The sequence below is a fragment of the Conger conger genome, chromosome 11 (genome assembly GCF_963514075.1).
Source record: "Conger conger chromosome 11, fConCon1.1, whole genome shotgun sequence".
NCBI classification, from domain to species: domain Eukaryota; kingdom Metazoa; phylum Chordata; class Actinopteri; order Anguilliformes; family Congridae; genus Conger; species Conger conger.
The window spans coordinates 13,353,314-13,379,856 of NC_083770.1; the positions used below are offsets into that span (position 1 = coordinate 13,353,314).

The 26,543-nt window shown below is 43.6% G+C and overlaps 2 protein-coding genes across 2 annotated transcripts in view; one reads left to right on the top strand and one right to left on the bottom strand.

Annotated features, from left to right (window-relative positions):
- Positions 1-1,257: 1,257 nt before the first annotated feature.
- Positions 1,258-2,354, top strand: LOC133140572 (transmembrane protein 252-like). Its single transcript, XM_061260591.1, has 2 exons — positions 1,258-1,652; positions 2,090-2,354. Exons 1-2 carry the CDS (start codon positions 1,258-1,260, stop codon positions 2,352-2,354), a joined length of 660 nt encoding a protein of 219 aa, XP_061116575.1.
- Positions 2,355-5,673: 3,319 nt separating this feature from the next.
- Positions 5,674-26,543, bottom strand: part of pgm5 (phosphoglucomutase 5) — a 42,067-nt gene continuing 21,197 nt past the window's right edge. Inside the window, exons 7-11 of the mRNA XM_061261373.1 lie at positions 25,003-25,118; positions 20,906-21,041; positions 19,814-19,997; positions 15,723-15,860; positions 5,674-8,574 (exon numbers count right to left, since the gene is read on the bottom strand). Of these exons, the coding sequence (XP_061117357.1) occupies positions 8,485-8,574; positions 15,723-15,860; positions 19,814-19,997; positions 20,906-21,041; positions 25,003-25,118 (664 nt within the window). The 3' untranslated portion in view covers positions 5,674-8,484. The remainder of the gene's footprint in view (positions 8,575-15,722; positions 15,861-19,813; positions 19,998-20,905; positions 21,042-25,002; positions 25,119-26,543) is intronic.

Sequence of the window (26,543 nt, forward strand, 5' to 3'; positions counted from 1 at the left end):
AAAAACTAAAAATAACTAAGACTTGCATGTAATTGGGACTGAAATGGTAAGGAAAATGTCGATTGAATACCCTGCAAAAAAGACATAAATAAATTAATACAATCTTAACAAGCATTTGTTTTTACTTTGATCAAGATTTACCAATGGGATAAGAAAATATAACTTGTCAAGCAAACAGCAACTAATATCTTTGCTAATAGCTAATAATATTAAAAAAGAGTAAAATATTGGCAACAAGGTGAAAGTTTTATTAATTTCAAGATTTACCAATGGGATAAGAAAATTACATTTGTCAAGCAAACAGTAACCAATATCTTTGCTAATAGCTAAAATCTTTTACGTTTCAGTACTAGTAGTCTCAGTTTACTAGACTGAAAAAAATGTTTTTCAGAAAGACAAAACATTGTATTTGCAGTGTCTGTCTTGAAGAGAGTGAACATGGAATGTTACATATTTTACATGTGCTGCCGTGTAGAATTTGTGAGTAAAAGTTGAAATACCCACCTGCACTGAATTGCTTGAGAGCCGTCCCAGATTCTACCCCCGGGCTTTGACCTAAGGTGACAGGTTAGACATTCTCCCAGGACGGAAGGTAACAGACAAGTGTGCCACATTGTTTTTGCGCAAGCCTTATCACCGTTCACGTTCCAGAAAGAGACCGCTATTGCCGCCTTTATGATGGGCCACGAATCACAGATTAGTTTATGAGGACCGGACCCACCTAAGGTACTTGGGACGCACCTCCCCTGCTGAAGGCATAAAGGGGCACCGCTGGTGACAGGTTCAGACTCTCCTGCGACTCTGCGCCGTACAAGACCCGTCTCTCCTCTGCGGGGCCTTCGTCTTCAACCTGCAAGAGCTGTACCAACCAACATCTATCTCCATCCTGCAAGATCTGCGCCAGCTAACATCCATCTCCAACCTGCAAGATCTGTACCAACCAACACCTATCTCCAACCTGCAAGATTTGCACCAGCTGACATCTATCTCCAACCTGCAAGATCTGTACCGGCTAACATCTATCTCCATCCGGCAAGATCTGTGCCAACATCCTTGCAAGATCAGGCTCTCATGCACCACATCTGAACCTGAAAACATCAACCTTTCATCTGCAAGCTCTGCATCCGCCAACACCAGTCTCTCACCTGTAAAATCTGAGCCCGTCATCACTGGCCCTTCCCACTGGCCAACTCCATACCGACTGCAAGATTAGTCCCTGGCAACGCTGATCTCTGACGTGCAAGACCAGCCAGTTACATGCAGGAGAACACCAGGAGCACCACTGGTAACCTGCAGCCTCCAGCAACAGCCTCCAACCGAAGCCCCCACCTGCCTGCACAGCCCCCTTCCACAGACACAGGGAAGATGGTCCCGGGCAAGTGGGTGAGGGAGACGCTCCTGACCTTCGCTCGGGTCTCCCTCCCCACCCTGGGCTTTGGCTTCACCTGCCTGGGGGCCTTCCTGCTGTCCACCAGCAAGGGCGCCGCCAGCCACCCCGCCCAGGCGCCGTCCGCCTACGCCTGCATCGCCCTGGGGTTCCTCCTGCTGATCGTCGGGGTCTTCTGGGCCTTGCTTCTGAGGAGCAAGGCCTTCCTGCAAAGCCACCGAAGACGGCCACGACACAGGGACAGCCACGTCTTCACCGTCGACAGGTAGGGCACACTGTGAGCGGCTGCCAGTCTTATTCACTCTCATAAATATCTCATAATCTGCTTTAAAAATGTAACTTTGCTTCTATTTTAGATAGTCTCATAAAGATAAATCTATACTGCTTGTGTTCCTTTCTTAGACAACAATCATTTCTATTCATTACATTATGGCCCAATTCTGTCTGGTGACTTTTCACTAAGAAAGTGCAGAGTTCGTCAGATAATGTGGTTGCACTCAAACCCTCATGATATTTTACTGGCACATGCAGAGTGACTTCATAAGTCTGCATTTTACATAACATCCATTTCTAAAGCTAGGTATTTTACTGATGCGATCCAAATAATGCACTTTGTCAGTAACGTGTACATTGGTAGCACCCCACCTGGGGTGAAATCGAACCCACAACCTTTAAGGTAATGTGTAATATTTATTTTTCCAGGCCTGATTTTTACCCACCGTCCTATGAAGAGTCCTCGTCTGGAGACGCAGAGAGCGCGTGGGTCGCTGAGACCGAACCCCGCTACAACATAGCCCCTCCCCTTTACACGGCGAGCACCGCTGAGGTCCCCAGTGAGGCCTACAGCTCGGAGGACCCGCCCCCGTACAGCGAGACTCCCGTCCAGGGCGCGGGCCACCCGGACACCCCCCCTGCAAACCCCGCCGCCAGTGCCACACTGCCGAACGTCCCTCTCGACGGACATTAGACACTTCGGCACAAGGAGGCGGGAGACTCCTCGCTCGAGCGACGGGGCCCAGTCCAGAGTCGCGAATGAGCGCTACGGTGGCTGGGAGAGGACATGCAGAACGAGAGGTTGTGCGTTTGCCTCCTCCTCTGATCCAGCTCTGCTCTGGAACTGCTTGCAAGTGAAGAGTTGTTGAGAGGACATTTCAAAAAGATTGAGATTGGAGTGAGATGGCGGGTGACCAGTTGTGTGAGGGCACTGAATAGACAGAGAGTAGAGGGAGGTGGCGGGTGACCAGTTGTGTGAGGGCACTGAATAGACAGAGAGTAGAGGGAGGTGGCGGGTGACCAGTTCATCTCCAGCACAGAATCCCCGGAAGATAGAGTGCACCTGTGACCATTTTTAAAAAAAACTGTGGTAAAGCAGGACGCAAAAGAACATTTGGGCGTCCACTTACTGATTGGAAGGAGAAACAGTGATGGAGACATACCCTCTGAGACCATGGCTGAGGTCATGGCTTGAGGAAGAATTTTCCAGAAGAGAGAAAATTACACTGTGGGGGAATGGCACAGTAAGATCAAGAAAGACATGCACATACACAATGAGAGGATACTCAGCAGTTACACAAGGGGCAAGCCAGGGGAGCACAGGAACAGGAACAGGAAACAGATATGCAGATTGGGAATGGGGGTTGAACAGGGGCATTAGACTGTAGTCCCAGGGTTCCAAAGTATCTACGGGTGTCTGGCGTGATCATTCCGGCGCAGCTAATTAATTTACGCAACGGACTGGGTTAAAGAGTTCCTCAAGTCCTAAATTGGCTGCTGATTGAAAGGAAACCATAAAACCTGCAGGACAGGGTAGAGACTGAGTGGTAAGGACACAGAATGAACTAGATTTGTATACACTCCTTGAAAATATGGTTCTCTGGCTTGTCCATAGAGAACCATTTTATGGAACCATTTTTAATAGGTGTGAAGCTCCCAGACAAAGAACCTTGAACTAGATAGGGTTCTATGGAATAACAGGGTTCCTTTTGAAGTGTGTGGAAAACAGGAAGGGTAAATGTAGAAGGATAGATTCCACAGTGTTTGTGTTTGTAGTTTGGGTGATAAGACTGATCCACTGGGCCTTTTCCTGAGAGAGTTTATTAACTCCAAATATAAGGGACACTGGTGTCCATTAACCTGCCCTATTGCCTGATAATGGTGTGATTGATTATGTCCAGGCAGCAGTTAAAATGACACATTCTCATAAACAAACACGTCAACACACACACATGCATACACACCGCTTGAGTCACAGGGCTGTTTACAGTAACACGCTTGTTTCATTTTGAAAAAATGATTCTGTCCAGTTTTATGCTTTTAAAAAAATAAAATACATAATACTGATAAACACGAGTGATGTTGTTTATTTTTGCCAGATACACAACTATACTTATTATACACAACTATAATTTAAACTTCAAAAAGTTCTGTTGAACTATTTTTAGAATGAGGACTACAAGTTCTGCCTTATAAAAAGGCATTTGCATGTATGGTGTACACACACATGCATGCTCACACACACACACACACACACACACACACACACACACACACACATTTTCACGGATTATTCTTTACAGGCTAAACTAAGAAACTAAGAATCAAATAATACATTAACTGATTAGTCCTAAAAAAATAATTACATATTCAATACACTATTTAAAAGTAGCTACTCGGAAAATGAATGCGTCTTCAAATATCTGCACAGAACACGACATCAATAATAAATCATATTACAGGATATGACAGGGAATATCCATCCGTGGCATTCGGACTTCGGCCGCGTCACGCTGAAACCGCTCGGTTTGTAGTCATGAACATGGCAAGGACACCGCACTTTCAGATCCAAAAGTACAGTATACTACCTGGAGTCATAAATATGAATGAGAACAGAAACTGGCAAGCGTGAATAATTACAAAACTTAGACGTGCATAATTTTATTGCGTTACCAGTGGGTCAATAACAAGACGATTCACATATCCGCCAAGAAAAAAACCGGCTGGAATGCAAAGTGATCTTTTTATTACTGCAATCAAGTGTTAACAACGTCTCCTTCCAAACTCTCTGAGCTCAACTGGTCATAAAGCGATCCCCGGTGAGTGCCATTTAATTTACTACGAGTGGTGAAGCAGATTTCTCCCTGCACTATATTTGGTCTTAGATGTTTATTTTTTTGTTTTCTGTATTAGTGTCTCAATAGAAAATACACATTTGAGATTCCCAAACATTCCAAAATGTTTGTATTTCATGAAATAAAGTAACGTATTAAATAATAGACTAGCTACCTTTTTCAGATAAAGACTTGATCGAAGTTCTCCAACATGCTTGGAACAACCTACCAGTCAATTTAATTTTAAAGCTGCAGGACAGTGTACCTAAGAGAATTGATGCAGTTTTAAAGGCAAAGGGTGGTCACAAATATTTAGTTTTTGACCATTTACTGCTGTTTATAGTACTTCTTTTTTTAAATGTAGGACATTTAATTGAATTATTTTTTAAAGCATGTTAGCTGTAAAAAAATTTTTACAGGCACCAAAATACTTTTTGCACAGTGCGGTACAAAGTATTTTGTATTTTGCTATATATTTAGCATTTGCAGCACGAATAGCACAAGTATTGCCCTACATCTAGTGTACCCTATGTTCAGCATGTATTACCTGATATCCTGCTTCATACCACGGTTAGAGTTATTTTTTTAATGCAGTCACCCATAGTTAAACGTCAAATTTATTATGTCATTTTTGCCACCCCCATGTTTTTCGTCTAATTACACCACTGAATAGCTCTCTATGGTAGTACGGACCAACTAAGCAAGCTTAGGCTGCATTTTACTTTTAGATTAAAAATGGCAAAAAAAAATCACTGAGGTGTAGTGGCTTCATTTCAAAGATTTAAAAATAAATATGTATTTATCATAAAGATTTTGGTGCCACAATATTATTTACAAGGTTCAGGAATAATTGAACAAATAAAGACAAAATATTACCCATTATTAATAATTATATATTGAATTATGTATTAATTCAAAATTGAATGAATCTTCTTCTCCATTATTTTAAAATGAATAAATAAATCAAATAACTTCAATGAGGCAAATGCTGAGCACATATTATTACATTTAAAATTTAAAAAATAAAATCCTGAGACAAAATGCTTGAAAATAAAGTTAATATTTAACCAGTTATTAATTTCCTTTATGAAGAACTAGAAATGACCTTAGAACCTATGCATTAAAAACAAAGAGTCCTTTCTCATTCACAACAGTAAAACGGCAGACATTAACAGAGGATTTCACACAAAACATTGTTTATTTAAAAATTTAAATACAGCTGAAGAAAAATTTCTTCCAAATCACCAGGGAGGAATCTGGGGATTTTAGCTGTGCACTGAAAACCCCTTCCTTTCAATCCATACTTTTGAACAAAACCTCATACTTCCATCTGTTTGTCGTTTCTGTGATTGCATAGCATTGATTAAAATCCTTCATGAAAAAAAGGTCCTCTGTAATTTAAAAACATCTGCCACTGATAGTTTTGTTACCCAATGGCAAGTCAGAGAGCAGAATTAGAGTGACTGGTTCTTTTAGTTCAGTGCTTTTTATGACAAGTGGTCTGTGATTTGAACACACGCACAAGGCGTGTACTGCAAAAATGCATAGGCAAACAAAATACATATTTATGATACTTCAACTGGATGCAACTCTGTCAGTGGTCTGCAGAACTGTTACTGGTGTCTAAGGGGGTTACCCATTTAAAATATGTTTTAAAACAGTTAGTTACTGGCTGGAAGCATCCAAAAGAATTACCTCTCAAAAATTCTTTACTAAATTTTTATTCCCGCAGTTAGAAATTCCCAGTCATGTAGCCATGGCAGATCATTTAAGAAGCAGCCACCCTCTCTGCACGCTTCTTTGTCAATGTGCAGTGCAGATACTTCCCTAAGGCCCGTGTTTCTAACTGAGCTGGTGCCGCGGACTGCAGGCGCCCTCACTGACCAGAGGGGGTGCTAATGAGAGATGAAGAAGGGAACAGCATATGACCAAAGGCCTTATACCCCCGGAGACAGAGGAATCATTCCAATCTTTTATATTTCTCCTCTTTTTCCTTTTCTTGTCTCCCTTTCTTGGCCCATGCTCCACCCATCGGGAAAGGCTAGGAAAAGATTAAAGAAAAAGAAGTAAAGATGGGCAAATGGAATTCCCTTGCTCCATCAAAAGTCAGTTCAAAGCCACGTCAGCTCCAGAGGCCGATGATTTATACATCAGGCCTTCCGGAAAAATACTTCCACAAAGGATGCGCTGACGTTTTCTTGCTCAAAGGAAAGATTGGGAGTTCCTAACCTCTACTTCTAACATTTAAGAGGATGGAATGTCCTTAAAGATGATGGAGCCTGATGGATTTTCAGGTCAGGAGCAAGGAAAGGTAAAAGGTGGAAATAAATAAGTGATGAGTGGAATGAGCCCACAGTCGACTGGTATGTGTCCATCTGTCGGAGTCCCGACCATCACTGGGGTCTGCCGTTCTACTACTACTGAAGCTCACAGAAACACAGTATCCACAAGGCACTTTATGTGTGTATGCTTGTGTGTGTGTGTGTGTGTGTGTGTGTGTGTGTGTGTATGTTGACAGAGGTTGAACTCTTGTCCAATTTCTAGCAGGAATATTCTCATATGAATCATAATTCCAGGTCATAGAAGCACTGACTCACTGAAACAATGAAGAAAGTTCAGCACAGCATATTATGACAGTCAACAGTCTCAGGGCAGGAACTTGCATAAGATGTCAGTATGCCTTTATATGTGGAAATTACAGGTAAAGGTGAGAAATCCTTATCAGTGTGGACTACTCTAAGTGCAGGTGATGCTCTCTTAAAGAACTGGATAGATCTGTGTGATATTTGTATGGCTATAAACAAATTTCAGTGCATAGGCATGCTTTTTATGTGATTGTATCATAAACTGTGACAAATCTGTCTCAGCAGAGAGCACTGCTGATAAGAACACAAGAGGAGCGCAGCAACCTTGTTTATAGCTCGCTCACTCACTCAATCACTCACATACTCACTCACTCACTCACTCACTCACACACTCACTCACTCACTCACACACTCACATACTCACTCACTCACTCACTCACACACTCACATACTCACTCACTCACACACTCACTCACTCACTCACACACTCACTCACTCACTCACTCACTCACTCAATATTCTAATAGAGTGCCATGTGTTTTCTTGGGTAAGTTACATTTATCCATTTTTCATATTATTGACTTTGATGTGGTTTTCTCATGCTTGTCTGTTTCAGTTATCTTTGCAGTATAGAAAATGTACAGACATAACTCCCTTTTCATCCTATCTTTACTGTGATATGCCTGGCTACAGTCAGCTCAAGGGGGTAAATATCGCAATATTTCAATATTTCTAAAGGCACATCATCTGGACAAGGTTCCGCAAAAAAAAACAACAACAAAAAAAAATACTATCAGACAAAGCAATAGTTCTTTGCCCATCATTACACATACGCAAACATTGTTCCAAGCATATGGCTCAATGCATTGACAACATTTTGGAGAATATTTACGCCCGTCATCCTTTTCTGTTTTTGAAAGAGGGGTGTGACCAGTAGGGGGCGATATGGTCACAGAGTGAAATAGCACACAGGAAGACCTGCTGATGCTCTGACAACATTGCGAGGAGATAATGTTGCAAAGGTGTCATGGGTGCATTAATGAAAAGTCAGGCACTAGCTGAGAGTGGTTTAACCAGCATACAGACAGGTGTATATGGGAGAGGAGTGAGAGATGGTGCCGATACCAGTACAGGGGCAGGAGTTGAAAACAGGTAGAGAATGTAGGGGTAGACACAGGTGAAGAAGCAAGTATAGATTCAGGCAAATGAAGGTTGACATAGATGTAGAAGCAGATTGAAATGGGTGTAGATGGAGGTAGAGACTGGTGGAGCAGGTTGAGAGAGGTATAGAAGCAGATGTAGATGCAGGGGGTGACAGGTGTAGGTTTGGATGGAGAGATGGGTGTAGATACAGGTGGAGACTGGGTTCTGTTTTTTGGCCCCGGGTGCGAGGTGCTGGCCCTGTTCAGGTGATGACGTTGGGGCCGCGGCGGCCTGTCCGCTCGTGGATATCAGAGATCTTCAGCGCGATGGCGATGAGGGGTCCCAGGACCACCTGCGGGGAACAGAGACACACCTGACCATACCTGTACTATGACACTATAACTGAGCACACATGTACTGTGACACTATACCTGAACACACCTGTACTGTGAAACTATACCTGAACACACCTGTACTGTGATACTATAACTGAGCACACCTGTACTGTGATACTATAACTGAGCACACTAGTACCATGAATATCTGTGCACACAGGTCTAATAGTATACACGTGCAGCTGTCTGCAACAGGAAATTCTTTAGACTAAATAGATTAAGCTACTTAAAACCCCAGACTTTTGCACTGATGACCCAGACAGTCTTTTGCCCTGGCAGTTCTACACAGTAAATTAAAGGGAAATGTGGTTGTTATCATGCCTAATAGAGGGGCAGGTATGGGTCCACCAGTACGCCAATAATACAATAAAAACTGCCTTCCACTAATCCACAGGTGACAAATCAACAGATACAATATGTTCCATATGCCATATATAAACGTCATTGAACTTTCATCCCTCCAAGGGCAAATTAACCTGCAAACAAGAACTTTAAGAACAAAACACATTACAGGACAGGCACACAAAAACACTCCTACTGTACAGTAATGTACTGCAATACATTAAACTCATACAAATCCCCAAATAAAACGAGCACAATAGCGTATATGGGCCATTCTACAGAAGTAATGCAAATTGTTGTCCCTAAAAGTAGGAAATTGACAAATATAATCTTTCAATATTATATTTCATTAGATCATTTTATGTTTTAACATAACCCAAAATATAAATCACAGTAATTTGTTTTAATGCACCTAAACCGGTGAATGATTCTCATTCAATAAAGCATATTAATGTTTATTTAATGCAAGCTTAAGTAATTCAATCTATTTTCTAATTCATTTTATAAATACACATTGTTTGAGTCTGCTTGTAGCCACCCTCCTTTTGATAAACAGTAATTGGCCTTCAAATTTTCAGAAAGTTAGTCTGTGACAAAAAGACATCAAACCCAAACACCCAAGTTTTCATATTAGAGAAAGTAAATTATTTAATAACAGCAGCTTTAATTAAAAGGTGCTTCTGCAACAAAAAGAGGTTGCCAACCATGTGCTTGCAAAAGCCTTTGTTCTGTGGCCAAGAATGAGCCAAGAATGATCCATTTAATTCAGTGACACTGTCTGTGAATTCTTATTAAAGACAATAAATAGTGAGATGATCAATGCATCAATGAGGTCACAACCGAAAGCTTTGTTTTGGTTCAAATTTTGAAAAAGATGAATAATAAATCCAAGATATTGTGCTGCTGAGGGTTTACATAATCTCATATCTAAAGAATCTGTCAAATTCAAATAATAAAAATAAAAGTATGTATGGAGGTTTCGCTCCATTTCATGAACCCACATGAAGAAGAAGAAGAAGAAGCTTTATCTATGTGATCTCTCGAGGACTTGGAACTGTACTTCCCTCTAGGGTCTTGAAGGCACTTGTCCCTGGTTCTGATTTGCACTTTATTGTAAGTACTTTATTTATTTCTCCCTTTTCTCTCCTCTCTAATCAACACTTCCCTCTCTTCCGGGACCATGCCCTCTTCCCTGAAGAGTCACTCCCCTGCTCAAAAAACCTACTCTTGACCCCTCTCCTCTGAACAACTACTGGCCTGTCTCTCTTCTTCCCTTTCTTGCTAAAACTCTGGAATGGGCGGTCTGCTCCCAACTGTCCACTTATCTTCTCCAGAACAATCTGAATGAATGAATGAATGAAAGCTTTATTTCGAACATGTGAAAATACAAGGATTAAGATAGCAAGACAAAATCAAAAAGAAAATAGTATTAACAACAATAAAATAAAATAAACCAAGAAAAACAATATTAACCTAACATGTCCGAAAAGGAGTAGGAAGAAGCATAAGCTTATTTAATCCTACCCCTTCTCCACTATTCAGAAATTAATAATCGATAGATCAACATTGACTTCAATTTTAATATATTTTAAATTAAATCAAATTGCCGTCCCTTTATGCAACAGTCAACAGGTCTTGCGCACACACAGCAGGCCTTGCTTGTACAGGGACTGAGTGCAGCGAGTAGATTGTGCAATTTTCACAATTTTCACACCGAATGAGGGATGCATATTTACATATTTACATACGTACATATCTACTAACAATAGAAAATAAATAATGTAATAAACAAATAAATAAATAATCCGTAAGAACACCTGGTGACTGTCAAAGCCCTTCTTCCTCCTTGTACCTTGTGAAAACCATGTTTTTATACCGCTTTTTGAACTGGGTCATGCTTGGACTTTGCTTTAGCTCCACACTCAATCCGTTCCACAGCTTCACTCCACATATAGAAATACAAAAACCTTTTAACGTTGTACAGACACAAAGATGTTTTAACTTTAACTCTCCCCTCAAATTATAACCCCCATCTCTATCAAAAAACAAGTTTTGAATATTCCCAGGGAGCAGCCGGTTTATTGCTTTATACATTATTTGTGCTGTTAGAAGGTGGACCAGATCAGTGAATTTTAATGTTTTTGATTTTAAGAATAATGAATTTGTGTGATCTCTATAACCAGAATTATGAATTAGCCTTATGGCTCTTTTTTGCAATATTGATAGTGATTGTAGTCTACATTTATACGTATTGCCCCAGACCTCCGCGCAGTAATTTAAATATGGTAAAAGCAGTGAACAGTAGAGAGTGTAGAGTGATTTGTGGTCCAGAACGTGCTTTGCCTTACTCAATACTGAAATGCTTCTTGACAGTTTATTTTGTACATGTTTTATATGAGATTTCCAGCTTATTTTATTATCAATTATCACACCAAGAAACTTGTTTTCATGAACTCTTTCAATGTCTTCACCATCTACCTGTATCTGTACTTGAGTATTCATTTTACAATTACCAAGGTTTAATGCTTAGGTTTAATGATAATTTGTTTATGTCAAACCATCTTTTTAATTTGCACATTTCTGAAGTAATCATCTCCAGTAGCTCCTTTAGATTCCCCCAGAACAAAAAATATTTGTATCATCTGCGAATAGTACTAATTTTAATGTTTTTGATACCTTGCAAATATCATTTATATAAAGAATAAACAGTTTCGGACCCAATACTGACCCCTGGGGGACGCCACAGGCAATGTCCAAGCATGACTATGAATACTCACCCAACTTCACAAATTGTTTCCTGTCTCTTAAGTAACTTCTCACCCATTGCAATGCTACCCCCCTGATCCCATACCGTTCCAGTTTATTGATTAATATGTTATGATTGATTGTGTCGAAAGCTTTTTTAACATCAATGAATACTCCAACTGCATACTGTTTGTGATCTATAGCATTAGTAATTCTCTCAATTGTTTCAATTAATGCCAGTGATGTTGAACTGTTTGATCTGAATCCGTATTGCCTGTCAGAAAGTAATTTATGTTTATCTATGAAATTGTCTAATCTGTTATTGAATAGTTTTTCTAGAATTTTGGAAGTAAAGAAATAGGCCTGTCATTTGTGAAGAGGTGTCTATCCCCAGTTTTATACAGTGGTATAACTTTAGCTATTTTCATTTTGTTAGGAAATGTACTGGTTTGGAATGATAAGTTACAGATGTATGTTAGTGGTTCTGAAATCCCCTCAATGACCCTTTTCACAATTTTCATATCAATTTCATTGCAATCACTAGATGTTTTATATTTACATTTATTTACAATATCTATTATTTCCTTTTCTTCCACTGGTGTAAGGAACATTGAGCTAGGATTCCTATCTATAAGGTTATCATCCCAATCCTCCAATTGGATTTTTTTCTACCAGGTTTGGTCCAATACTTACAAAAAAATTATTAAAGCTATTAACCACATCATGCATATTGTCCTTTTTAATGTTGTTATCAGTAAAGTATTGAGGGTAACTCTGTTGTCTAGAACCATTTTTAATAATACTATTCAATATGTCCCATATTCCCTTAATATTGTTTTTGTTATTATTCAATATTTTACTATAGTATACCTTCCTACATACCCTTATAATATTGGTTAACTTATTTTTATATTTTTTATATTTATTTTCTGCCTCTTTAGTTCTTTGTTTTATGAATTCTCTACAGAGTGTATTTTTCTTTTTACAGGCATTTTGTAATCCCTTTGTGATCCATGGTCGATCTGTGTATTTTTGTTTTCTGCTATATTGTTTTATTGGACAGTTTTTATCATATAATGAAGTGAATATTCTTAAAAATGTTTCATATGCATTGTCAATATTATTTTCTTTATAAACAAGTTCCCAATGTTGTGCTAGTAAGTCATTCTTTAATGCATCCATGGTTTCCTCTGTCCTCACTCGTCTGTACTTTAGTTTTTCATCTGGCTGATTTCTCATGTAGTTGCAGTCATAGACTGTAAAAACTGGTAGGTGGTCACTAATGTCGTTGATTAATAGTCCGCTCACTGTATTGTTTTCAATGTCATTGGTGAATATGTTATCGAATAAAGTGGCACAATGGGGTGTGATTCTGCTGGGTCTGGTGATTTTTGCATATAAACTCATACTGTACATTGTATTAATAAATTCGTCCATCATTTTGTGCTTATTTGGATATAGCAAATCAACGTTAAAATCACCACAGATGAAAATGACTTTTTGATCGGTTTTTGAAAACATATCTTCTATCCAATCCTTAAATGCTTCAATACTAGAGCCTGGTGCTCTATATATACAGCTAATAATTACATTTTTGTTTTTTTTCTATACAGATTTCAATTGTTATGCATTCTAATAAGTTGTCAGCATTCTAATAAGTTGTCAATAAGTTGTCAATCTCCACCATCCCAACCAGTCCGGCTTCAAGAGTGGCCACTCTGCTAAAGCCAAATCCCTCTCCTCTGTCCTCATCTTGCTCGACCTGTCGGCCGCCTTTGATACAGTCAACCATGAGATTCTGCTCTCATCGCTGACTGGGATGGGTGTCACAGGATCTGCACTGACATGGTTTTCCTCCTCCCTCTCTGGTCGTTCCTACCAGGTGACTTGGAGGGGCTCAGTCTCTGACTCCCACCGCCTACAAACTGGAGTCCCGCAGGGCTCAGTTCTTGGTCCTCTTCTCTTCTCTCTATACACCATGTCTGGTTCTGTTCTGTTATCTCTTCCCATGGCTTTTCTTACCATTCTTACGCCGATGACACCCAACTCTTTCTTTCCTTCCCCCCCAATACCCAGGTCACCACACAGATCCCTGCCTGCTTGGCTGATATCTCTGCATGGATGACTTCCCACCACCTGAAGCTTAACCTTGCCTAGACTGAGCTTCTCTACATCCCTGCTAAGTCCTCTCTGACAATTGACCTCTCATTGATGGTTGAGGACTTTGTAGTATCCTTTTCCCATACGGACAAGAATCTTGGGGTGACTCTTGATAACCGCCTCACCCTGGCTCCACAAGTATCCTCCACTGCCAGAACCTGCAGGTTCTTCCTCTACAATATCCGCCATATCCGTCATCTCCTGACGGAGAAAGCCTCCCAGCTCCTAGTCCAGGATTACTGTAACTCCCTCCTAGCCGGTCTCTCAGCATGTGCCATCAAGCCCCTCCAGCTGGTCCAGAATTCTGCAGCCCGCCTTATCACCAGTCAGCCTAGGTCGGCTCATGTCACCCCGCTTCTCATTGGCCTCCACTGGCTTCCTATTGCCACACGCATCCGTCAAGGCCCTAGTGTTGGCATTTCAGGCTGCTAAGGGGACTGCCCCACCTTACATCCAATCCTTAATCACTCCCACTCTGGTCTGCCAGCTCTGGTCGCCTTATGGTTCATTCACTACGAGCACCTGGCGGTCGAGCTGCATGTTCACGCCTGTTTTTCGTTCTGGTTCCTCAGTGGTGGAATGACTTGCCTACCACTGTCAGGACAGCAGAATCCCTCCCCCTATTTCAACGCAGACTAAAAACACACCTTTTCAAACTGTACCTTAGTCCTCCCTCCCTCCCTCCTGCCCCCCCCCCCTTTCTGATATCCTTCTTGTCTACAACAAAAAAAATAATAATTATAACGATAAAATGCACTTACGATGACTGTATTTCTTGTTTAGAACAACACTTCATATGTATTTTACTAGTTATGGATGTGATGCTTTAACTTGTGGAAGAACCTATGCACTTGTAAGTCGCTTTGGATTAAAAGCGTCTGCCAAATGACTAAAATGTAAAATGTACGTCGCTCTGGATAAGAGCGTCTGATATATTATTATAATTTAATGTTATGTAGAAGAAGAAGAGCAACAACAATAAACAACAACAATAAACAACAATAACAACGAGGAAGTTTCTTAAGTAGCTGTTGCAGCATAACAGTTAAAACCAACTGTTGCTTCATAACAAGACAAATTCCAGCCATTGACGATTTCCCATGACAAACATGACAAAAGGGAGATTTGCTTAGGCAGGGACAAATTAACTAATAAATAGCATATCAGGTGATAAGCCTGCCTGGTAAAGGTCCCTCACAGTCTGCCAAACAGCTAAAGAGATCCAAAACACACACATCAGGGCAGGAACTCCTATAAAACTGGTATCATATCAGGTCCGTACACTTTAACACTTGAAACCTGCCAAATAACACCAAGCCTTTCCAAAGTCTGTCAACACACTGATTAGGGCTTCATATCATGCCGGCATGGTTTAATAGTATTAAGTGCATGCTATTGTGTGGTGGCAGGGCAATGATCAGGAGGCATTAGGTAAGTTTCATGCTGTTTACTTCAGCAGGTAGTAACCATGATGACAGGTGACTGAGAACTCAGAAGTACCAATTATATCATGTGAGTGTACACCCCAACAGCAATATCTCAATGCTTAGCGAATACAATAAACCAAAAAGGTTGAACAGAACCAGTGATGATAAATTCTGACAGACAGAAACAGAATCACAAATACAAATGCAAACAAGCACAGATATACACACACATACAGTGCAGTCTGTAAAGATTTGGACATTTTTGTTTTTTTGGCTCTGTACTCCAGGACATTGAAGTTGAAATGTGACATTGAAGAAGGTTAAAGTGTAGACTGTCAGCAGTAATTTGAGGGTATTTACATCAATTTCAGGGGACCTTTTATAGCCATTTTCACACACACACTCACACACACACACACACACACACTCACCTGTGTCTCTCGGTTCTGTCTCTCAGGGTCTCTCTCGTAGCTCTCTGCGTAGATTCGGATGGTGGCTCCTGCCCCCCCGCTGGTCCCGCTCAGCCTGAAGATGAGCCGCGACGCGTCCGTGAAGATGATCCGCAGACCCTACAGCATGGAGTCAGAGCAGAGTCACTGCAGAATCACAGTACAGAGTCAGAGCAGAGTCACTGCAGAGACACAGTACAAAGTCAGAGCAGAGTCACTGCAGACCCTACAGCATGGAGTCAGAGCAGAGTCACTGCAGACCCTACAGCATGGAGTCAGAGCAGAGTCACTGCAGAGACACAGTACAAAGTCAGAGCAGAGTCACTGCAGACCCTACAGCATGGAGTCAGAGCAGAGTCACTGCAGAATCACAGTACAGAGTCAGAGCAGAGTCAATGCAGAGTCACAGTACAAAGTCAGAGCAGAGTCAATGCAGAATCACAGTACAGAGTCAGAGCAGAGTCACTGCAGAGACACAGTACAAAGTCAGAGCAGAGTCACTGCAGACCCTACAGCATGGAGTCAGAGCAGAGCCACTGCAGACTCACAGTACAGAGTCAGAGCAGAGTCACAGTACAGAATCAGAGCAGAGTCAAAGTACACGTTGCTGCGCAGCGTCACAGCACAGAGCCAGTGGGAAGTCCCAAAATAGAGGCACTGTATCAAGGCAACCAAAAGAGTCACAAAATAACAAAGAGTCACTGTACTGTAAGAGTCACAAAGCAAACTCAAAAATATGATACTGAATACTGAAAAGGAAGGTGTTAAAGACTACAAGAGTAATAGTGAAAACCAGCCAAACACATGACGCAGTGACCATGCTCCTCCACTAGAGGTCAGTGTAGCCCCATGTGTGGCTCAGTGTTGGGGGGAGGAGCAGAGACAGTGAGAGGTGTTAAACAGGCCGGTGGAAATGAGAAGTGTCCGCCCGTCCCTAACAATAGAAACCTGTTATCAGGAAGTCCTGTCGTGCGCATTAACCCGACCCATCTCCCCTGGCGACGGGAGGGGGAGGTGAATCCGACTCAGCGGCGTGGTGAGAAAATGATACAGATGAATTCAGTAGCCTGCTCCAGAGACAGGCTGAGCATACCTCCACAAAGCCCCCAGCTTCATCACCTGTCAACACATGCACAGACCCTCACTGCGCTACGAGTGTGTGTGTGAGTGAGTGAGTCAGTGTATGTGTGTGCGAGGGTGAGGGTGAGTGTGTGCTTATGTATGCCGGTGTGCGCATGTGTAAGTGTATGTGTGTATATGCGTGTGTGTGTTTATGTACAGTATGTGTGTGAGTGTGTGCGTGTGTGAGTGTGTGCTTAAGTACAGTATGTGTGTGAGTGAGTGTATGTGTGCCTGTGAGTGAGGGTGAGTGTGTGCTTATGTGTGCCTGTGTGTGCATGTGTAAGTGTATGTGTGTGTATGCGTGTGAGTGTGTGTGTGTGTGTGTGTGTGTTTATGTACAGTATGTGTGTGAGTGTGTGTGCATGTGTGTATGTATATGTGTGTGAGTGTGTGTGAGTGTGTGTGTGTGTGTGTGCTTATGTACAGTATGTGTGTGTGTGTGTGTGTGTGGGTGTGTGTGTGCTTATGTACAGAATGTGTATGAATATGTGTGTGAGTGTGTGTGAGTGTGTGTAGAGGTATGTGTGTGAGTGTGCGTGTGTGTGTGCTTATGTACAGTATGTTTGTGAGTGTGCGTGTGTGTGTGTGTGCTTATGTACAGTATGTGTGTGTGTGAGTGTGTGTGTGTGTGTGAGTGTGTGTGTGAGTGTGCGCTTATGTACAGTGTGTGTGAGTGTGTGAGTGTGTGAGTGTGTGTGTGAGTGTGCGCTTATGTACAGTGTGTGTGTGAATGTGTGTGTGAGTGTGTGCTTATGTACAGTGTGTGTGTGAGTGTGTGAGTGTGTGTGTACAGGGCAGCTGACTCCCCCCTCTTCCTCCCCCCAGACAGCAGGAGCAGCTGCTGCAGACCCATCCCGGCTGGAATGTGGGAAATCCACTCCTGGATGAAAAGGTGCCGAGGAAAGCCAAGGAACACACTGGACTGTCGCTCTCACAAAGGCCCCAGTACCCCAACTCCAACTAACCAAAACCCTAACCCTCACCCTCTCACAAACGCCCCAGTACCCCAACTCCAACTAACCCTAACCCTAACCCTCACCCTCACCCTCTCACAAACGCCCCAGTACCCCAACTCTGACTAACCCTAAACCTAACCAGGGGTTATACATACACCTGTGCCAAACACGTGAAACACTTTCACATTTTTAGAGCCAGGTATGAAATCAAGCCACATCAAGCCAATCACAAAAAAAGAAAACTATTCATATAACTATTTGAATAACTATTTTGAGCAGGATTGTTATTCTGAATGTTGCCTGGCGACACGGCGTGATTCAGCGTGATTCAGTGTGATTCAGCGTGATTCAGTGTGATTCAGCGTGATTCAGCGTGATTCAGCGTGATTCAGTGTGATTCAGCGTGATTCAGTGTGATTCAGCGTGATTCAGTGTGATTCAGTGTGATTCAGCGTGATTCAGTGTGATTCAGCGTGATTCAGTGTGATTCAGCGTGATTCAGCGTGATTCAGTGTGATTCAGCGTGATTCAGCGTGATTCAGCGTGATTCAGCGTGATTCAGCGCGATTCAGCGTGATTCAGTGTGATTCAGCGTGATTCAGTGTGATTCAGCGTGATTCAGCGTGATTCAGCGTGATTCAGTGTGATTCGCCCCTCTTCGCTGGAGATGGTGGCAGATGACACAGTACTCTGTACAGTGATGGTCAACTCCATTTTAAATTCAGTGAGTTCAGCAAATAAGCTCTGGCTCAAACTGTTCATTAACAAATCCTTACAAAAGCATTCAGCATTTTTTAAATGAATGAACACACATTCACTGGTACCGCCAAACGCCGACCAACACCCTGCTCCAGACCCCCACCACCCTCACCCCCCCTCCCCGCCTGTCAGTGTGTCGAGTGTCAGAGTGAAATGCAAGGTCAGGGTGAGTTGTGGGGGGGGGGGGGATGGGGGGGCGTGGAGGGCAGGGTTGGGGGTAAGGTCAGAGGTTTGAGGCACAAGGATTGGCAGGTCGGCATGTGATCAATTCACAAGCAAAGGATAAAAAGATCAGAGTGCCGCCTTTTTAATAATAATATTTTGACTTGAACTGAATGTTCTTCAAAGAACTGAGGGAGGCAGCCGGTGGGGGGGGTCTGAGGGGGGAACTGTCAGTATGGGGGGGCAGGAGGGGGTGGCGGTTTGGCGCCGGGGGGAAAGTTTCCTGGACAGCAGAGAACGTCAGCTGAGTAAACTTTGAAGACAAGTTTGGGTGTGGGCGGGGGGAAGGAGGGTGAAAAGGGACACAAATATTTTCATGTTACATCACAGAGGAGGAGGGAGGCAGCCATTTTGACAAATAACTGAATAGTCGGTTGAGTAAGCATCATTGAGTTTGTCTCACACGCTGAAACAAACACTAGGGTGGACAAACCCAGAAAAATCTTCCGGAACACATGCAGCAAAGCCAGAGCCCCTTTCATCTTGCCGCCCGGCAGACGATTGGGTATTAACACTCAATGAGCAATTTATTAGGTACGCCTGTACACCAGCTTGTTAATGCAAATATTTAATCAGCCAATCGTGTAGCAGCAACTTAATGCATAAAAGTATCCAGACGTGGTCAAGAGGTTCAGCTATTTTGCCAGAGGAGGTGGTTTGAGTATCTCAGAAATGGCTGATCTCCTGGGACTCTCACGCACCACAGTCTCTAGAGAGCAGCAGTCGCTTTGGAAAAATGTGTCAGCTAAATAGCTAATTATAATAATTATTTCAAATTACTTTATTTTTACAAAAATACTTTAAATTGATTGATTGATTGATTGATTTAATTTCCCCTGGATTCAGCTGATTGTGCAGCAGGTGCTACAGTGCGCATGGACTTCGGTCTAGACAAAGGCTGGCTGAACAATCGATCAATAGATTGAAAGTAACACCCAGCACCCCCGCCCCACAGCCTCAATTTTGAGACTGTGCCCACCATCTCCGTTGCTACAGGCGTGGATGACCTCTGACCTGGTTGCGGGTCACAGACCCGTCCACGGGGTCGATGTACTCAAAGTTGTCGGCCTTCTCCACGCTGTACACGTTGTTGCCCACGGCGAACTTCTGCGTGAGGAAGGCCTTGTCCTGGATCACACCCTCCAGATCCCTCATCAGGTAGAACGCTGCTCTGGGGTCAACGCCCTCGTAATCAAACCTGAGGACAACCAACACACACACACACACACACACACACATCACACACATGTACAAATACACATACACACACATGCATCACACACATGTACATATACACACACACACACATGTATGAACACACATATCACACACATGTACATATACATATCACACACATGTACAGAAACAAGCACATATCACACACATTTACGGACACACACACATATACAGATACACACAAACATGTACACACACATACAGATACACACACACATATACAGATTAGATACACACACATGCATCACACACAGATATGGACACACACGTATACACACACATACAGGCATGTACACAGACACAAACAGACACACACACACACATACAGGCATATCCACAATCAAGGACAACTGGGGATTCAACCACACAAACACAATTTGACAGCACTCCAGCACTCTGTGCATTAACCAAGTGTGTATGTCTGTGTGTGCGTGCATGAGAGAGAGAGAGGTAGGAGATGAAGAGAACATCTGTGTGTGTGTGTGTGTGTGTGTGTGTGTGTGTGTGTGTGTGTGTGTCCATGTGAGTGTGTGCCAAACACTCCCTCTGTCCTGAACTTAAGTGGTCCCAACAGAGACCTGGAATGAACCCAGTTCCCATGACAACGCTATCAGATCCTGGGCTGTGCCAGGAAACTTCCTTCTTCCCACACACTCCTCTGAGCATAGGAAAGAGCCAGCCTGTGTGTGTATACAGTACATGTCGTGTGTACCTGTGTGCGCATGCATGCATGTTTGTGTGTGTGTATGCGTGAGTGCACGTGTGTGCATACATATGTGTGTGTGTGTATGCACGTTTGTCCATACGTATGTGTGTGTGTGCATGTGTGTGTGTGTGTGTGTGTGTGTGCCTACCACACCCCTGACTGACCTGCAGAAGTAGTTGCGGCCCATCTTGGCCCAGTGCTCCCGGACAATCTCCTCCACACTCTGCTTCCTCACCGCCATTACAGACAGCCACGCCAACACAGACCAGAGCCCATCCTTCTCCCGCACGTGGTCCGAACCTGAAAGAGGGGGATATGACACAGGTAAAACACAGGTAAGACACGCTGGGAGCTCAAACCGTGTCATCGCACGGATTCACCTGCACAGACATACAGTTTGTCAGTGAATTACACAGGTAGCAAAACCTGACTGGTGCTATAATGCTATGGTTTATCCGGGTAGTGAAATACAGGTAAGGCTTATCTGACTGGTGTTGTAATGCTATGGTTTACCTGGGTAGTGAAATACAGGTAAGGCTTATCTGACTAGTGGTGTAATGCTATGGTTTACCCGGGTAGTGAAATACAGGTAAGGCTTATCTGACTGGTGATGTAATGCTATGGTTTACCCGGGTAGTGAAATACAGGTAAGGCTTATCTAACTGGTGATGTAATGCTATGGTTTACCTGGGTAGTGAAATACAGGTAAGGCTTGTCTGACTGGTGGTGTAATGCTATGGGTTACCTGGGTAGTGGAATACAGGTAAGGCTTATCTGACTGGTAGTACACAGGTAGCAGTGCAGCTGGCAGTGCTTCGGAGGTGGAGTTGGGCCGTAACTGGTAGTCGGATGTGTAGTGTTAGTGTCATTATCCTCAGCTTACAATACACGCACAGAGCTTGTGTAGACGCATACAGACACCTCTATGGTTAAGGTGCATGACTGGGACCTGGAAGGTTGGTGGGTCAACTGTAAGTCACTTTGGAAGCATCAGCTAAATAACTGCAATGTCATTTCCTATCTGTGTAGCCTGCTGTTCCTCGGATCCTCCAGAGTAAACAAAGCTCTCTGACTGTGAGGTGTAAGTCCCGGATATCCCTCCTGTGTGAGGACATCCCCCCCACTGCACCAGCAGCAGCCTGCCAGGTCGGCGCTCTGCAGCAGACAGGAAGGTCAGGGTCTCAGCCACAACGCTAAGCGGCACAGTGAGGGCGGCCTGTAGCATAGTGGTTAAGGTACATGACTGGCACCCGCAAGGTCGGTGGTTCGATCCCCAGTGCAGCCACAATAAGAGCACAGCCGTTGGGCCCTTGAGCAAGGCCCTTAACCCTGCATTGCTCCAGGGGAGGATTGTCTCCTGCTTAGTCTAATCAACTGTACGTTGCTCTGGATAAGAGTGTCTACCAAATGCCATTAATGTAATGTAACAGTGACGTCTAGTGACTGGGCTGCTCGATTTCCCATAGAATGACTGCTACCGTGGTCAACCCCTCTCTCTATCTATCTTTCCCTCTCCCTCTCTCGGTCTCTTACTTGCTTTCCCTCTCTTTCACTCATTCTCTCTGCTTCTCCTTTTCCCTCTCCCTCTCTCACTGACAGTCCTCAGGGTAAAAAGGACACAAAGGTCTTCTTTTTCCACAACTGTAAATGTGACTCCTGACTTTTTTCAGTCAGGTGACCGGCGTTGTGGGGTCAGATGACCCCTGGCAGGGCCTCTCTGATTGGTCTGAAAAACTGTTTTACTCATATTGACTTTCATCTTGTATTCAGTACCTCCTGTTTCCTCCTTGTTCTTCTTTTACCCAAAAATGCTACGAACCACCCAGTTCTCAAAAGGGAGAACTTGTCAAATTTCTCTAGGGGCAGCCTGTAGCGGTTAAGGTACATGACCGGAACCCACAAGGTCGGTGGTTCAAATCCCGGTGTAGCCACAATAAGATCCGTACAGCCATTGGGCCCTTGACCAAGGCCCATAACCCTGCATAACCCTAATGCTTGTCACTTCTATGCATTGTCCCAGACACAATTTGAGTTGCATCTTCAATGGGCCACTCCTTTGCCAAATTTTACAATAGTTCCTATTGGACACCAAAATGATCAACAGTTCCAAAATCACAGTGGGGGAGCAACATATTCCTGAAGAAACTGGAGCAAACAGAACATGTTTTGTTTTTTAATTAAACGTTTCCAGAGTAGCTAACATTGTTGCACACAATGACACCAGTGTTGCCAAATACTTCCCCTTTTCTCGCTCTCCTAACATCATTAGAAATCCATCTTCAGTGAACTCGCCCACACATTATCAAGACATTTTCACTCTTCAAAATCTCCCCCCATCTGCCAGAGAACCCCATATGACCTCTGACGTTAAAAACAATTCCTTAAATAAGGTCAATCTGGCAACCCGCACACCACCGTAAAGGGTCCACCCGGCACCGTGGCCCCTCTAGGGTTCCAGACAGGCCGAATGACGTCCGTCCTGGAGCCCCACGGTGTCAGGGAGGGGGGATTCCACCGCACATTCCCGAGTGCTGAGCCCGTCCATCGGATCCATCCCAGCAGCTTATGCCCCCCCGTCACTTTCCGTTTGACCGTCCAGTTTTTTTAGAGCGCTGCCAACGTCATCCACCGCAGTTTCTGGACGCTCGTCTGCGAGCCACTGACGACGTCGAACGCTGAATTTATCATCTCACAAACACCTCCGGCGTCTCTCGCGCCCTGGCGGAGGAGGCTTGTGATGTCATGCGGAGGCGTCACGGTTTTATAAACACTGCCGCCGAGTCACACCCGTTATCGCTGACCTTACGTCCATTACTGATGATGTCATATACATTATTCATGACCCGACAACAGCCAACAGTGCTGATGTCACGAATGGTGCCGGTGATGTAAGGCACATGACTTTATCTGAATTTTGAGTGATTGATTAGCGATGGGGAAAAGGGATTAAAACATTTGGAACGAATGCTTGAATAGCAAGCGAGAAATATCTCTCACTGTAAACTAATGGAGACGCCACTGCTGCCATTTGAATATGAAAAATACATCTCCTGTTTCCCTGCCAACACATCCCCCCTGGGACAGCTGCCAGAAAGCCTTTAATATCAGGTACAGATGATAAGCAGCTGTTTTCAGATCACAACTGTTTATAGACTCAAGTGTTTAGAGATACAATCCCTGGGCCAACGGTGTAGCCAGGAACCCATTTTGGGTGGGGGTTTGAGGTTCCTAACCAAAACAAAGAACTTCTTTGAAAAGGAAGAAACTGTCAATGTGTGCGTGTCTGTGTGTTTCGGGGGGGGGGGGGGTGAACAGTATGTTTCCAGATTTCCGCTAATCATCTTCCGCATGTATCTGTAAATTTGCGGAGGGGGTGGTGTGTGGGGGGAGTGCTTCCGAGACTTCTGGGATACCAGAAGCAGAACTCTTGAGTTTGTGATGATTTAGTGGGACAGGTCGAGCTCTGGCCCTTGCCTTAAATAGGCCGAGGCGAGCACAAACCTCAGATTTAAACCCCCCTCCCACCCCTCCTCACTCCAAAAGGGAGATTCCTGCTACAGCCGCAGAACAGCGGACTCGTCAAGCCGAGCTTCTCTCATTCCTTGAGTGGCCGCCAGTCAGGGAGGATTCTGGGTAATAACCGCAATCCCACCCGGCCTCCTTTCCTTTTATAGCAGAAGAATGGCGGTTATTTACAATAGCGCATACCCATTCGGCCGCCACGCTTTCTGTGAAAGCTGGTTATGCTCCGTTTGGGAGTCTGATAAATATAGGGCCTCTGTAAGAGCTAAACAGGTTCAGTACAAATGCTAATAGCAGTATAAGGGGGTTAACAGTACAGCAAACAGGTGTGTGAACAGGGACTTGTGTGCAAGATATGACAGGAGTGTGAGGACTCTCCAGGTGTGTGAGATATCACAGGAGTGTGAGGACTCTCCAGGTGTGTGAACAGGGACCTGTGCGAGATATGACATTACATCATATTACATTATTGGCATTTGGCAGACGCTCTTATCCAGAGGGACGTACAAGACTAAGCAGGAGACAATCCTCCCCTGGAGTAATGCAGGGTTGTGTGGCTGTGTGGATCTTATTGTGGATTAGAACCAGCGAGATATGACAGGTGTGAGGACTCTCCAGGTGTGTGAGATATGACAGGAGTGTGAGATATGACAGGAGTGCGAGGACTCTCCATGTGAGTAAGATATAGCAGGAGTGTGAGGACTCTCCAGATGACAGCCATTCCCAGGTGTGTGCTCACCTGTTCCGAAGCTCTCCTCGCCACACAGCGAACATCTCCCAGAATCCATCAGGTTGCCAAAGAACCTCCAGCCGGTGGGCGTCTCGTACAGCGCCACCTTCAGGGCCTTGGCCACCCTGCAGAGTGTGAGAACCACAGTTACCCTCTATCAACTCAGCACTGACCAGAAATACCGACCACCAACAGACCTCATACTACAGACTCATTCTGCTGTAACTCAACAGCACTTACCACCAATAGATTTCATACTACAAGCTACAATCTCTGCAGTAACTCACTAGCACTGACCAAAAACACTGACCACCAACAGATCTCATATTGGGAAACCAGATCATGGACTCATGGAGAAAAGCAACGACAGGGGGAATATTTAGAAAATGATTTGAAAATGAGAAATAATGTTTTACATTAATATCAATGCATATATCAGAGTCCTGGGAGGTACCCGGAAGCCCACACAGGCACAGGGAAAACATGCAAACTCCACACAGAAAGGCCCCAGTCAGTATGTCGCTATTAATCATATACAGTATGTACAGTGGGAGCAATAATTATTTGATCCCTTGCTGATTTTGTAGGTTTGCCCACTTACAAAGAATGGAACTGTGTTAATCATAGGTACATTTTAACATTGAGAGACAGAATATCACAAAATAATCCATAATAACAACATCATATCAATTTTATTATCGTATTTTTGCATGAAATAAGTATTTGATCCCCTACCAATCAGCAATAATTCTGGCTCCCACAGACCAGCTAGTTTTTCAATAAGAAGCACTCCTAATCTCAACTCATTACCCAAAAACCTGTGTCAACTCGTTACATCGTTATGTAGTTGTATAAAAGACACCTGTCCACACAATCAATCAGATTCCACAATGGCCAAGACAAAGGAGCTGTCTAAGGACATCAGGGACAAATTTGTAGACCTGCACAAGGCCGGGATGGGCTACAAGAAAATAAGCAAGCAGCTTGGTGAGAAGTTAACAACTGTTGGAGCAATTATTAGAAAATGGAAGAAACACAAAGTCACCGCCAATCTCCCTTGGTCTGGGGCTCCACGCAAGATCTCGCCTCGTGGGATATCAATGATCATGAGAAAGGTCAGGGATCAGCCCAGTACTATGCAGGAGGAGCTTGTTAATGACCTGAAGGCAGTTGGGACCACAGTCACGAAGAGAACCATCAGTAACACACTACACCGTGAAGGATTAAAATCCTGCTGCACGCGCAAGGTTCCTCAGCTGAAGAAGGCACATGTACAGGCCCGTCTGAAGTTTGCCAAAGAACACCTGGATGATCCAGAGGAGGCTTGGGAGAAGATGATGTGGTCAGATGAGACCAAAATAGAGCTATTTGGCATCAACTCGACTCGCCGTGTTTGGAGGAAGAGAAATGCTGAGTACAACCCCAAGAACACCATCCCCACTGTGAAGCATGGAGGTGGAAACCTTATGCTTTGGGGGTGTTTCTCAGCTAAGGGGACAGGACGACTTCACCGTATCGAGCGGAGGATGAATGGGGCCATGTACCAAGAA

What these genes read in the sequence shown, in the direction of transcription:
- LOC133140572 (XM_061260591.1), top strand. Translation starts at nt 1,258, where the DNA reads ATGCAGGAGAACACCAGGAGCACCACTGGTAACCTGCAGCCTCCAGCA. An exon ending in CACGTCTTCACCGTCGACAG is followed by an intron (nt 1,653 to 2,089) that starts GTAGGGCACACT and finishes TTATTTTTCCAG; the next exon opens with GCCTGATTTTTACCCACCGT.